This window comes from Heptranchias perlo, chromosome 14, assembly GCF_035084215.1.
Source record: "Heptranchias perlo isolate sHepPer1 chromosome 14, sHepPer1.hap1, whole genome shotgun sequence".
Taxonomy (NCBI): Eukaryota; Metazoa; Chordata; class Chondrichthyes; order Hexanchiformes; family Hexanchidae; genus Heptranchias; species Heptranchias perlo.
Window position 1 is genome coordinate 971,027 of NC_090338.1, and position 12,827 is coordinate 983,853.

A 12,827-nucleotide genomic window follows, 5' to 3' on the forward strand; every position below is an offset into this window, starting at 1 on the left:
ACCTGGTGTTGTAAGATTCCTTACATTTGTACATTACATTGAGTTACATCAAAACAGAGGTTGGTGAAAATGTGAACACTGGAGAGTGTATCAGTAGATTGAAAACAGGCCAATGTGTTGACCATTTTCAAGACCTAAGCAACTCCAAATCCATTAGTCTTACCTCAGTGGCAAGTAATATAATGGAATCGATTATCGGGAGTAAACTTGAGGATTATCTGCACGATAATCCAGTGTGCATTTAGAGGAGGAAAATCCTGCCTGACCAAATTGACATTTTTGAAGATGTGTCATTGCCATTGGTTAGTGAGAATCTCTACCTACTGTATCTACACTTCCAAAAACATATACGCACAGGGGCTACTGGGATTGGATTACGCACAGGGGCTACTGGGATTGGATTACGCACAGGGGCTACTGGGATTGGATTACGCACAGGGGCTACTGGGACTGGGGTACGCACGGGGGACTACTGGGACTGGGGTACACACGGGGGACTACTGGGACTGGGGTACACACGGGGGACTACTGGGATGGGGTTGCGCACGGGCTACTGGGATTGGGGTACATAAGGGGGGCTGAGATTGGGGTACACACGAGGGGCTACTGGGATTGGGGTACATAAGGGGGGCTGAGATTGGGGTACACACGAGGGGCTACTGGGATTGGGGTACGCACAATGGTGCTGGGATTGGGGTACCCACAGGGGGACACTGGGATTGGGATACACGGGCTGCTGGGTTTGAGATTGACGGCATTATACATCTATGCTGTCTGAGTTGATTGTATCGGCCGTTATTTCTCAACGTATTTGTGATCAGTGCAGGGAATCAGTAAATTTCTGCAGTTTAAGCTGCTCAGTCAGATTGTGTTTTATTTTTCAGGCTTTGAAGGACAGCACTGAGGTGGAAGTGGTGGACAAGAAAATCCGGAAAAAGGAAACCCCTGAGAAATGGCCTCTCCCGGAGACAGACTTCACACGATTATTGAACTGCCCAGAATTCATTCCTGGGCAGACTTACAAAAAGCAGACTGGTGAGTATAACACTGCATGGGTGAGTGTAACTCTGGACGGGCGGTCAGTGGGGTGAGTGTAACTCTGGACGGGCGGTCAGTGGGGTGAGTGTAACTCTGGACGGGCGGTCAGTGGGGTGAGTGTAACTCTGGACGGGAGGTCAGTGGGGTGAGTGTAACACTGGACGGGCGGTCAGTGGGGTGAGTGTAACTCTGGACAGGCGGTCAGTGGGGTGAGTGTAACACTGGACGGGCGGTCAGTGGGGTGAGTGTAACACTGGACAGGCGGTCAGTGGGGTGAGTGTAACACTGGACGGGCGGTCAGTGGGGTGAGTGTAACTCTGGACAGACGGTCAGTGGGGTGAGTGTAACACTGGACGGGCGGTCAGTGGGGTGAGTGTAACACTGGACAGACGGTCAGTGGGGTGAGTGTAACACTGGACAGACGGTCAGTGGGGTGAGTGTAACACTGGACGGGCGGTCAGTGGGGTGAGTGTAACACTGGACAGGCGGTCAGTGGGGTGAGTGTAACACTGGACGGGCGGTCAGTGGGGTGAGTGTAACTCTGGACAGACGGTCAGTGGGGTGAGTGTAACTCTGGACAGACGGTCAGTGGGGTGAGTGTAACACTGGACAGGCGGTCAGTGGGGTGAGTGTAACACTGCACGGGCGGTTAGTGGGGTTGAGTGGTTTGGGTTTGTAGGTTGTCTGGTTTCAGTAAATGTGATCTTGTGTGTGGTACAGTGTGACCTCTCTATCTCTGTGTTAAAGAGTCGGCTCCAGGTTCCCCCCGAGCTGGCAGTGCTGCAAGTTCTAAGACTGAGGAGCCCAGTAACTTGAAGACTTTGCCAAAAGGCCTTTCCACCAGTCTCCCAGACCTGGACTCCGACACATGGATCGAAGTGAAGAAACGGCATCGGCCAGCTCCTGCAAAACCAAAGGTACGTCTCCGAGCCCCCCCTATCATGGTCAACCTGTGCTGTCCCTGAGTCTCGAGCCCCCCTATCATGGTCAACCTGTGCTGTCCCTGAGTCTCGAGCCCCCCTATCATGGTCAACCTGTGCTGTCCCTGAGTCTCGAGCCCCCCTATTACGGCCATTCTGTGCTTTTCCTAAGTCTCGAGCCCCCCTATCATGGTCAACCTGTGCTGTCCCTGAGTCTCGAGCCCCCCTATTACGGCCATCCTGTGCTGTCCCTGAGTCTCGAGCCCCCCTATTACGGCCATCCTGTGCTGTCCCTGAGTCTCGAGCCCCCCCTATTACGGCCATCCTGTGCTGTCCCTGAGTCTCGAGCCCCCCTATTACGGCCATCCTGTGCTGTCCCTGAGTCTCGAGCCCCCCTATTACGGCCATCCTGTGCTGTCCCTGAGTCTCGAGCCCCCCTATTACGGCCATCCTGTGCTGTCCCTGAGTCTCGAGCCCCCCTATTACGGCCATCCTGTGCTGTCCCTGAGTCTCGAGCCCCCCTATTACGGCCATCCTGTGCTGTTCCTGAGACCCCCCTCTCTTTGTACAGGTGCTGATTTCTGTTGCTGCTTTCCGTGGCACTACTGGCAGTGGAGTCACAGTAAGATTGGCTGGTAGTTACTTTCACCAGTGTCCAGTGCCAGTGCCCTGTGAGTATCATAGTGTTACTGGACTAGTGATCCAGAGACCTGGAATAATAATCAAGAGAACGTGAGTTCAGATCCCACCAAGGGCAGTTTGAGAAGCTGAACTTATTTTTTAAAAAAGCTGGCATCAGTAAAAGCGGGCATGAAACTGTCGAATTGTTGTAAAAACCCAAATGGTTCACTAATGTATTTTAGGGAAGGAAACCTGCTGTCCTTACCCAGTGGGGATAAAAACTCCAGGAGAGGACTGTCATTTAAATGGAAGAAAAATCATATGCGTCAGAAAATGAAAGAGATCTGGGGGTCCTGATTGACAAATTGAAGGTATCGCAGCAATGCTCGGTGACAGTGAGTGAAGCAAATCAGATGTTGGGATGTTAGAGGTTAGTGTGCAAAATTAAAGCACATGGGATTGGTGGAAATTTACTGGCATGGTTTGAAAATTGGTTGACAGACAGGAAACAGAGAGTAGGAATAAACAGGTCTTTTTCGGGGTTGCAGACAGTGACTAGTGGGGTACCGCAGGGATCAGTGCTTGGACCCCAGCTATTCACAATATATATCAATGATTTGGATGAGGGAACCAAATGTAATATTTCCAAGTTTGCTGACGACACAAAACTAGGTGGGAATGTGAGCTGTGAGGAGGATGTAAAGAGGCTTCATGGTGATTTAGACAAGTTGAGTGGGCAAATACATGGCAGATTTAGTATAATGTGGATAAATGTGAAGTTATCCACTTTGGAAGGAAAAACAGAAAGGCAGAGTATTATTTAAATGGTGATAGATTGGGAAATATTGATATACAAAGGGACCTGGGTGTCCTTGTACACAAGTCACTGAAAGCAAACATGCAGGTGCAGCAAGCAGTTAGGAAGGCAAATGGTATGTTGGCCTTCATTGCAAGAGGATGAGTATAGGAGCAAGGATGTCTTACTGCAGTTATACAGGGCCTTGGTGAGATCACACCCTGGAGTATTGTTTGAAGTTTTGGTCTCCTTATTTAAGAAAGGATATACTTGCCATAGAGGGAGTGCAGCGAAGGTTCACCAGACTGATTCCTGGGATGGCAGGACTGTTGTATGAGGAGAGATTGGGTCGACTCAGCCTGTATTCACTCGAGTTTAGAAGACTGAGAGGGGATCTCATTGAAACATACAAAATTCTAACAGGGCTAGACAGACTGGATGCAGGGAGGATGTTTCCCCTGGCTTGGGGGGGTTCCAGAACGAGGGGTCACAGTCTCAGGATACGGGGTAGGACATTTAGGACTGAGATGAGGAGAAATTTCTTCACTCAGAGGGTGGTGAACCTGTGGAATTCTCTACCACAGAAGGCTGTGGAGGCCAAGTCACTGAATATATTTAAGAAGGAGCTGGATAGATTTCTAGACACAAAAGGCATCAAGGGGTATGGGGAGAGAGCGGGAATATGGTATTGAGATAGAGGATCAGCCATGATCATATTGAATGGCGGAGCAGGCTCGAAGGGCCGAATGGCCTACTCCTGCTCCTATGTTCTATGTTTCTATGTATTCAAAGGTCAATATTGAGCCAAAATAGTGAGGGAATCCTGCCACTTTATAAATCATTGATGTAGCACACTTAGAATACTGTGTACAATTCTGGCCGCCACAGCACAAAAGGGATATTGCAGCTATTGAAAGGATACAGAAGAGAGCTAGCAGAATGATTGGAGGGATAGAGGGATTGGATTATGGGGAGTGATTACATAAATTGGGTATGTTCTCACTGGAAAAGAAGACGGTTGAGAGGTGATATGATTGCTGTTTTTAGGGTTCTAAAGAGAGTCGATACTGTAGTCCATGACGAGCTGTTTCACCCTGTCCTGAACAGTAGAACCAGAGGAAACTTGGTGGGCGGTAAATTCAAAACTAATCTGCGGATATAATATTTCAGTGAGCGAGTGGTCAATCTATGGAACAGGTGCCGGAGGTGATCCAACCGTAGCTACCGAGAGAAGTTAAGGATAGTATTAGATTAAAAGAGGCTTACAATGTTGCCAAAAAGAGTAGTAAGCCAGTGGATTGGGAGGGCTTTAGAAACCAGCTAAGGATAACCAAGAAATTGATAGAGGGAGAAAATAGAATATGAGAGTAAACTAGCAGGAAATATAAAAACAGATTTTAAGAGCTTCTGCAAGTATGTAAAAAGAGAGTAGTGAAAGTAAACGTTGGCCCCTTAGAGGCTGAGACAGGAGAAATTATAATGGGGAATCAGGAAATGGCAGAGACATTAAACAAGTATTTTGTATCTGTCTTGACAGTAGAAGACACAAAAAACATCGGAAACAATGGGGGACTAACGGGTAAATGAGAGTGAGGAACTTAAAGTAATTAAGATTAGTACTGGAGAAATTAATGGGACTAAAAGTTGACATTCCCTGGACCTGATGGCCTACATCCCAGGGTTTTAAAAGAGGTGGCTGCAGAGATAGTGGATACATTGGTTATGATCGTCCAGAATTCCCTAGATTCTAGACCGGTCCCCGTGGATTGGAAGGTAGGAAATGTAACCCTGCTATTCAAGAAAGGAGGGAGAGAGAAAACAGGGAACTACAGGCCAGTTAGCCTGACATCAGTCGTCGGGAAAATGCTAGAATCTATTATTCAGGAAGTGGTAACAGGACACTTAGAATATCATAATATGATTAGGCAGAGTCAACATAGTTTTATGAAAGAGAAATTGTGTTTGACAAATTTTAGTTTTTTGAGGATGTAACTAGCAGGGTAGATAAAGGGGAACCAGTGGATGTCATATATTTGGATTTTCAAAAAGCATTCGACACGGTGCCACACAAAAGGTGGTTCCACAAGATAAGGGTTCATGGAGTTGGGGGTAATATATTAACATGGATAGAGGATTGGTTAATGGACAGAAAACAGAGAGTAGAGATAAACGGGTCATTTTCAGACTGGCAGGCTGTAACTAGTGGGGTGCCGCAAGGATCAGTTCCCAAAGCTCTCCACGACTGGAGGTTTTCCTCGCCTCATGTCTGGGTCTATTGTAGACTAATTGATAGAGATTGATTGCTATGATTAGTCAACAAATCCATTATCGTTGTATCACGTGACTACCAGGATGGGAGATGATGAACTAGATGGACCTTGGTCATTTTTCATCCAGCAATCCCCAAGTTCCTATATGTGACTCCAAGCCCACCACCTTCTCAGGGTAACAAGAGATGGCCAATAAATGCCGGCTTTGGCAGCGACTCTCATCCCGAGAATGAACAAAAAGTGAGAATAGGGGAAAATTAAATACCTCACTGTGATTACTGTGATGATTTTGGAGCCCTGTACAGTTTATTTGACCGTAGATATAGAGGGTAAAGTTTCTTTCCCTATTAAATTTCAGAATAAAAATGCAAAGTCAGTTGTCTGCAAGTTACAGGATTCTTAGGAACAGGGGAGGCCATTCAGCCCCTTGAGCCTGTTCCGCCATTCAATTAGATTATGGCTGATCTGCATTTTAACTCCATCTACCCGTCTTGGTTCCATATCTCTTAATGCCCTTGTCTAACAAAAATCCATCAATCTCAGTTTTGAAACCTTCAGTTGACCCCCAGCCTCAACAGCTTTTTGGGGGAGAGAGTTCCAGATTTCCACTCCCCTTTGTGTGAAGAAATGCTTCCTGACATCTCTTCTGAACAGCCTGGCTCTAATTTTAAGGTTCTGCCCCCTTGTTCTGTACTCTCCCCACCAGAGGAAATAGTTTCTCTCCATCGACCCTATCAAATCCTTTAATCATCTTAAAACTTCAATTAAATCACCCCTTAATCTTCGATACTCGAGGGAATACAAGTCAAGTCTGTGCAACCTGGCCTCATAATTTAACCCTTTAAGCCCTGGTATCATTCTGGTGAATCTGCACTGCACCCCCTCCATTGTCAATATATCCTTCCTGAAGTTCAGTGCCCAGAACTGAACCCAGTCTCCAGGTGGGGCCTAACCAGAGCTTTATATAACTGGAACATAACTTCTGCCCCTTTGTATTCCAGCCTTTTTAATTACTTTTTATACCTGTTCGCTACCTTTCAGTGATTTCTGTACTTGGATCCCTAAATCTCTGCTCCTCCACAATTCCGAGCTTCTCACCATTTAGAAAATATTCTGATCTCTTTTAAGTTCAAAGTGGATGACCTCACACTTCCCCACATTGAGCTCCATCTGCTCCAGTTTTGCCCACTCACTAAATCTTTCAGTGTCCCTTTACAACTTTCTGCTCCCATCTACACTGTTTACTGTGCCACCTAACTTAGTGTCATCAGCAAACTGAGATATATGGCTCTCTATTCCTTCATCCAAGTCATTTATAAATATAGTGAAAAGCTGAGGCCCCAGTACTGATCCATGGGGGTCACCACTAGTCACATCCTGCCAATTGGAGTATGTACCCATTATCCCTACTCTCTGTCTCCTACCTCACAACCAGTTCCCTATCCAAGCCAATAAGTTGCCTCCAGATCCACACGCTTTAATTTTTATTAACAGTCTCTTGGGTGGAACCTTATCGAAAGCCTCTGGGAAATCCATATAAATTACATCCCTTATCTACCGTGCTAGTGACCCCAAAAAACTTAACTAGGTTCGTTAGACATGACTTACCCTTTAAATCGATGCTGCCTCTCTCTGATCAGTTCATGTTTGTCCAAGTGCTCGCTCACTCTGTCCCTAATAACAGATTCTAGTAACTTCCCCACAACTGACGTTAGACTAATAGCCCTTTAATTTCCTGGTTTCTCTTTCCCACCCTTCTTAAATAATGGAGTGACATTGGTAATTTTCCAATCCAAGGAGACAATTCCTGAATCGAGAGTTTGAGAAGATCATGACTGGGGCATCAACAATTTCCTCACCGACTTCTTTTACTACCTAGGGGTGGAAGCCATCAGGTCCCGGGGATTTGTCAATCTTCAGTCTCATTTTCTCCATCACCATTTTTTTTTACTTATATTAAATCCAGTAAGTTCCGCCCCTTGATTTATTGTTAGTTTTCTTTGTATCTCTGGTACTTTATCCTCATCCTCTGCTGTGAAGTAATTATTCAGCAGATCTGCCATTTCCTGATTTCCAATTACAATATCATCTGCGACTGTCTCTAAGGGGCCCACATTACTCTCAGCCACACTCTTTACAAACATACAAACATAGAAAATAGGAGCAGGAGTAGGCCATTTGACCCTTCGAGCCTGCTCCGCCATTCAATATGATCATGGCTGATCCTCTATCTCCCCATACCCCTTGATGCCTTTTGTGTCTAGAAATCTATCCAGCTCCTTCTTAAATATATTCAGTGACTTGGCCTCCACAGCCTTCTGTGGTAGAGAATTCCACAGGTTCACCACCCTCTGAGTGAAGAAATGTCCTACCCCGTATCCTGAGACTGTGACCCCTCGTTCTGGACCCCCCAGCCAGGGGAAACATCCTCCCTGCATCCAGTCTGTCCAACCCTGTCAGAATTTTATATGTTTCAATGAGATCCCCTCTAATTCTTCTAAACTCGAGTGAATACAGGCCGAGTCGACCCAATCTCTCCTCATACGACAGTCCTGCCATCCCAGGAATCAGTCTGGTGAACCTTCGCTGCACTCCCTCTATGGCAAGTATATCCTTTCTTAGGTAAGGAGACCAAAACTGCACACAATATTCCAGCTGTGGTCTCACCAAGGCCCTGTATAACTGCAGTAAGACATCCTTGCCTCTGTACTCAAATCCTCTTGCAATGAAGGCCAACATACCATTTGCCTTCCTAACTGCTTGCTGCACCTGCATGTTTGGTTTCAGTGACTTGTGTACAAGGACACCCAGGTCCCTTTGAAACAGACCCATTTATTCCTACTCTCTGTTTCCTGTCTGTTAACCAATTTTCAATCCATGCCAGTATATTTCCCCCAATCCAATGTGCTTTAATTTTGCACACTAACCTCTTGTGTGGGACTTTACGAAAGGCCTCTGAAAATCCAAATACACCACATCCACTGGTTCTCCCTTATCTATTCTACCAGTTACATCCTCAAAAAACTCCAGTAGGTTTGTCAAACATGATTTCCCTTTCATAAATCCATGTTGACTTTGTCTAACCCCCTTGATATTTTCTAAGCGTCCTGTTATCGCATCCTTTATAATAGAGTCTAGCATTTTTCGTACTATTGATGTTAGGCCAACCGGCCTGTAGTTTCCTGTTTTCTCTCTCCCTCCTTTCTTTGTATCTCTTTGCTGTTCTTTATATCTCTCTCAGTCCGCAGGATCTCCACTATTCTCTGCATTTGCGTAAACCCTGTCTTTTAGTTTTATACTATCTCTCACTTCCCTTGTTGACTAAGGTTGTTTAATTACACGAGTGGAGCTCTTGCCCTTTAGAGGTATGTACAGGTCTTGTATTCCACCAAATATTTCTTTGAACACCTTCCACTGTTTGTCTGTAGTTTTTTCCGTTAATCGTTCTGCCCAGCCTATTATTGTTAGTTTCTGCCTCATCCCTTCAAAGTCCGCCTTATCTATATTTAAAGCCATAGGTCAAACTTAGTATCAAATTCAGTCATGTTATTGCCACTGTTATCTCAGTGTTCCCTTATCATTAGATTATTGATTAACCCAGGCTCACTAATGTTGATGTGTATATGGACTTTCAAACGACATGCCACATGATTGCGGCCCATGGAATAAAGAGGGCAATAGCAACATGGATACAGAATTGGCTAAGCGACAAGAAAAAGAGATTAGTGGTGAACAGTTGTTTTTCGGACTGGAGGGAGGTGTACAGTGGTCTTCCCCAGGGGTCGGTGCTGGGACCACTGCTTTTCTTGTTATATATTAATGACTTGGACTTTGACACGAAACTTGGAAGGTGAAACTTGAGGATAGTGATAGACTTCAATAGGATATAGACAGGCTGGTGGCATGAGCGGATGAAATTTAAGGCAGAAAAATGCAAAGTGATACATTTCGGTAGGAAGAACGAGGAGAGACAATATAAACTAGAGGGTGCACTTCTAAAAGGGGTACAGGAACAGACATCTGGGGGTTTATGTGCACAAATTGTTGACTGTGGCAGGGCAGGTTGAGAAAGTGGTTAAAAAAGCATACGGGATCCTGGGCTTTATAAATAGAGGCAGAGAGTACAAAAGTATGGAAGTCATGATGAACCTTTATAAAACACTGGTTCGGCCACAACTGGAGTATTGTATCCAGTTCTGGGCACCGCACTTTAGGAAAGATGTGAAGGCCTTAGAGAGGGTGCAGAAGAGATTTACTAGAATGATTCCAGGGATGAGGGACTTTAGTTACGTGGATAGACTGGAGAAGCTTTGAACAGAGAAGGTTGAGAGGAGATTTGATAGAGGTATTTAAAATCATGAAGGGTCTAGACAGAGTAGATAGAGAGAAACTGTTCCCATTGGCGGAAGGGTCAAGAACCAGAGGACATAGATTTAAGGTGACTGGCAAAAGAACCAAAAGGTGACATGAGGAAAACATTTTTTACACAGCGAGTGGTTGTGATCTGGAATGCACTGCCCGAGGGGGTGGTGGAGGCAGATTCAATCATGGCCTTCAAAAGGGAACTGGATAAATACTTGAAAGGAAAAAATTTGCAGGGCTACAGGCGGGGTAGTGGGACTAACTTGATTACTCTTGCATAGAGCCGGCGCGGACTCGATGGGCTGAGTGGCCTCCTTCCGTGCTGTAAGCTTTCTATGATTCTATGGTTACTCATCACTAAATCTCAGATGGCCTGTTCTCTTGTTAGTTCAAGAACATCTTGTTTCTGAAAATTGTCCCAAATACACTCAAAAAATTTGTTGCCCTTGGGACTTAAGCTGCTCTGCTTCTCCCAGCCGATGTGAAATTAAAGTCTCCCATTATTACCACTCTCTTTTTGCAACAGGTTTCTCCGATCTCGTGTTTATGCAATCTTAGCTCTGTGGAGTAGCCACGATGTAAAAGATAGTAGAATTACTGGCCGTTGGGTACCATATACATCAAGGTGTAGGTTCAGGTATAATATACGTGAGGGTATAGGTGCAGGTGTGATAGTTGTGAGGCTAGAGGTTCAGGTGTGATATATATGAGGGTGTAGGTTCAGGTATGATATATGTTAGGGTGTAGGTTGAGGTGTGCGATAGGTGAGGGTGCAGGTTGAGGTGTGCGATAGGTGAGGGTGCAGGTTGAGGTGTGGTTTATGTCGGGTGTGGGTCGAGGTATGGTTTATGTCGGGTGTGGGTCGAGGTGTGGTTTATGTCGGGTGTGGGTCGAGGTATGGTTTATGTCGGGTGTGGGTCGAGGTGTGGTTTATGTCGGGTGTGGGTCGAGGTGTGGTTTATGTCGGGTGTGGGTTGAGGTGTGGTTTATGTCGGGTGTGGGTTGAGGTGTGGTTTATGTCGGGTGTGGGTCGAGGTGTGGTTTATGTCGGGTGTGGGTCGAGGTGTGGTTTATGTCGGGTGTGGGTTGAGGTGTGGTTTATGTCGGGTGTGGGTTGAGGTGTGGTTTATGTCGGGGGTAGGTTGAGGTGTGGTTTATGTCGGGTGTGGGTCGAGGTGTGGTTTATGTCGGGTGTGGGTCGAGGTGTGGTTTATGTCGGGTGTGGGTCGAGGTGTGGTTTATGTCGGGTGTAGGTTGAGGTGTGGTTTATGTCGGGTGTGGGTCGAGGTGTGGTTTATGTCGGGTGTGGGTCGAGGTGTGGTTTATGTCGGGTGTAGGTTGAGGTGTGGTTTATGTCGGGTGTGGGTCGAGGTGTGGTTTATGTCGGGTGTGGGTCGAGGTGTGGTTTATGTCGGGTGTAGGTTGAGGTGTGGTTTATGTCGGGTGTGGGTCGAGGTGTGGTTTATGTCGGGGGTAGGTTGAGGTGTGGTTTATGTCGGGTGTGGGTCGAGGTGTGGTTTATGTCGGGTGTGGGTCGAGGTGTGGTTTATGTCGGGTGTGGGTCGAGGTGTGGTTTATGTCGGGTGTGGGTCGAGGTGTGGTTTATGTCGGGTGTAGGTTCAGGTGTGGTTTATGTCGGGTGTGGGTCGAGGTGTGGTTTATGTCGGGTGTGGGTCGAGGTGTGGTTTATGTCGGGGGTAGGTTCTGGTTCTGAGTAGACTTGGTTTGATTATGAAGTTACCTTTTGTTCGTGCTGTGTGAAAGCCCAAAGCAGAACTCAGTGGAATATCGCTGCGTATCTTTTACTCGTTAACATCGTTTGACGTTTTAATTACTGTTTACATTTAATTTTGTTGCTGCAGAATTTATTAGTACTATTGTGGATTTTGAATTTACAAATTATGGAAATAAATTCTGGGTGCAGAAAATTGAAGCACAGCACTGGTAGAATTATGCTGATTCTGTATGCTTCAGAAATCCGAGGAACCCAAATCACAAACATGTTTGAAGGCGGACCAAGAGGAACAGGAGGAGCTAGACTTCATGTTCGATGAGGAGATGGAGCAGATCGATGGGCGGAAGAACACCTTCACCGACTGGTCGGATGAAGATTCCGACTGTGAAATTGATGATCACGACGTGAACAAGATTCTGATTGTGACACAGACACCTCCGTACTTGCGGAAACATCCCGGTGGGGACAGGACAGGGAATCACATCTCCAGAGCAAAACTGACATCGGAGTTTGGTAAGGTCATTAATGACGGCCTTTACTACTACGAGCAGGACCTGTGGAAAGAGGATTATGAACCAGAATATGCAACTATAAAGGTAGGTCTCTGTGGAGTCATCCACTGCGAGTAACAGGTGCCCTGGAGCAGCAGTGGAATTTCAAATTCAATCATTACTGTACTCGTTCAGCGGCTCCAATCATCCTCCTTTTTGAAACCCCGCTCAATTGAAAAGCCTTTTCTGTTCAGCATTGGGATTGGTAATTTCAATTCTCCAGCCTGTTCTGTTGATGCAGCTGCCTGAGCACTTCAAACCCCCAACCCAGGGTCTCCCAGTCACGGCCCTTCAAACCCCCAACCCAGGGTCTCCCAGTCACGGCCCTTCAAACCCCCAGCCCAGGGTCTCCCAGTCACGGCCCTTCAAACCCCAACCCAGGGTCTCCCAGTCACGGCCCTTCAAACCCCCAACCCAGGGTCTCCCAGTCACGGCCCTTCAAACCCCCAGCCCAGGGTCTCCCAGTCACGGCCCTTCAAACCCCAACCCAGGGTCTCCCAGTCACGGCCCTTCAAACCCCCAACCCAGGGTCTC

At 46.5% G+C, this 12,827-nt stretch overlaps 1 protein-coding gene across 1 annotated transcript in view; it reads left to right on the forward strand.

Annotated features, from left to right (window-relative positions):
• The window catches only part of larp1 (La ribonucleoprotein 1, translational regulator), a 177,152-nt gene that overhangs the window by 127,058 nt on the left and 37,267 nt on the right, over positions 1 to 12,827 (forward strand). Inside the window, exons 10-12 of the mRNA XM_067995931.1 lie at positions 885 to 1,035; positions 1,786 to 1,955; positions 11,982 to 12,338. Of these exons, the coding sequence (XP_067852032.1) occupies positions 885 to 1,035; positions 1,786 to 1,955; positions 11,982 to 12,338 (678 nt within the window). The remainder of the gene's footprint in view (positions 1 to 884; positions 1,036 to 1,785; positions 1,956 to 11,981; positions 12,339 to 12,827) is intronic.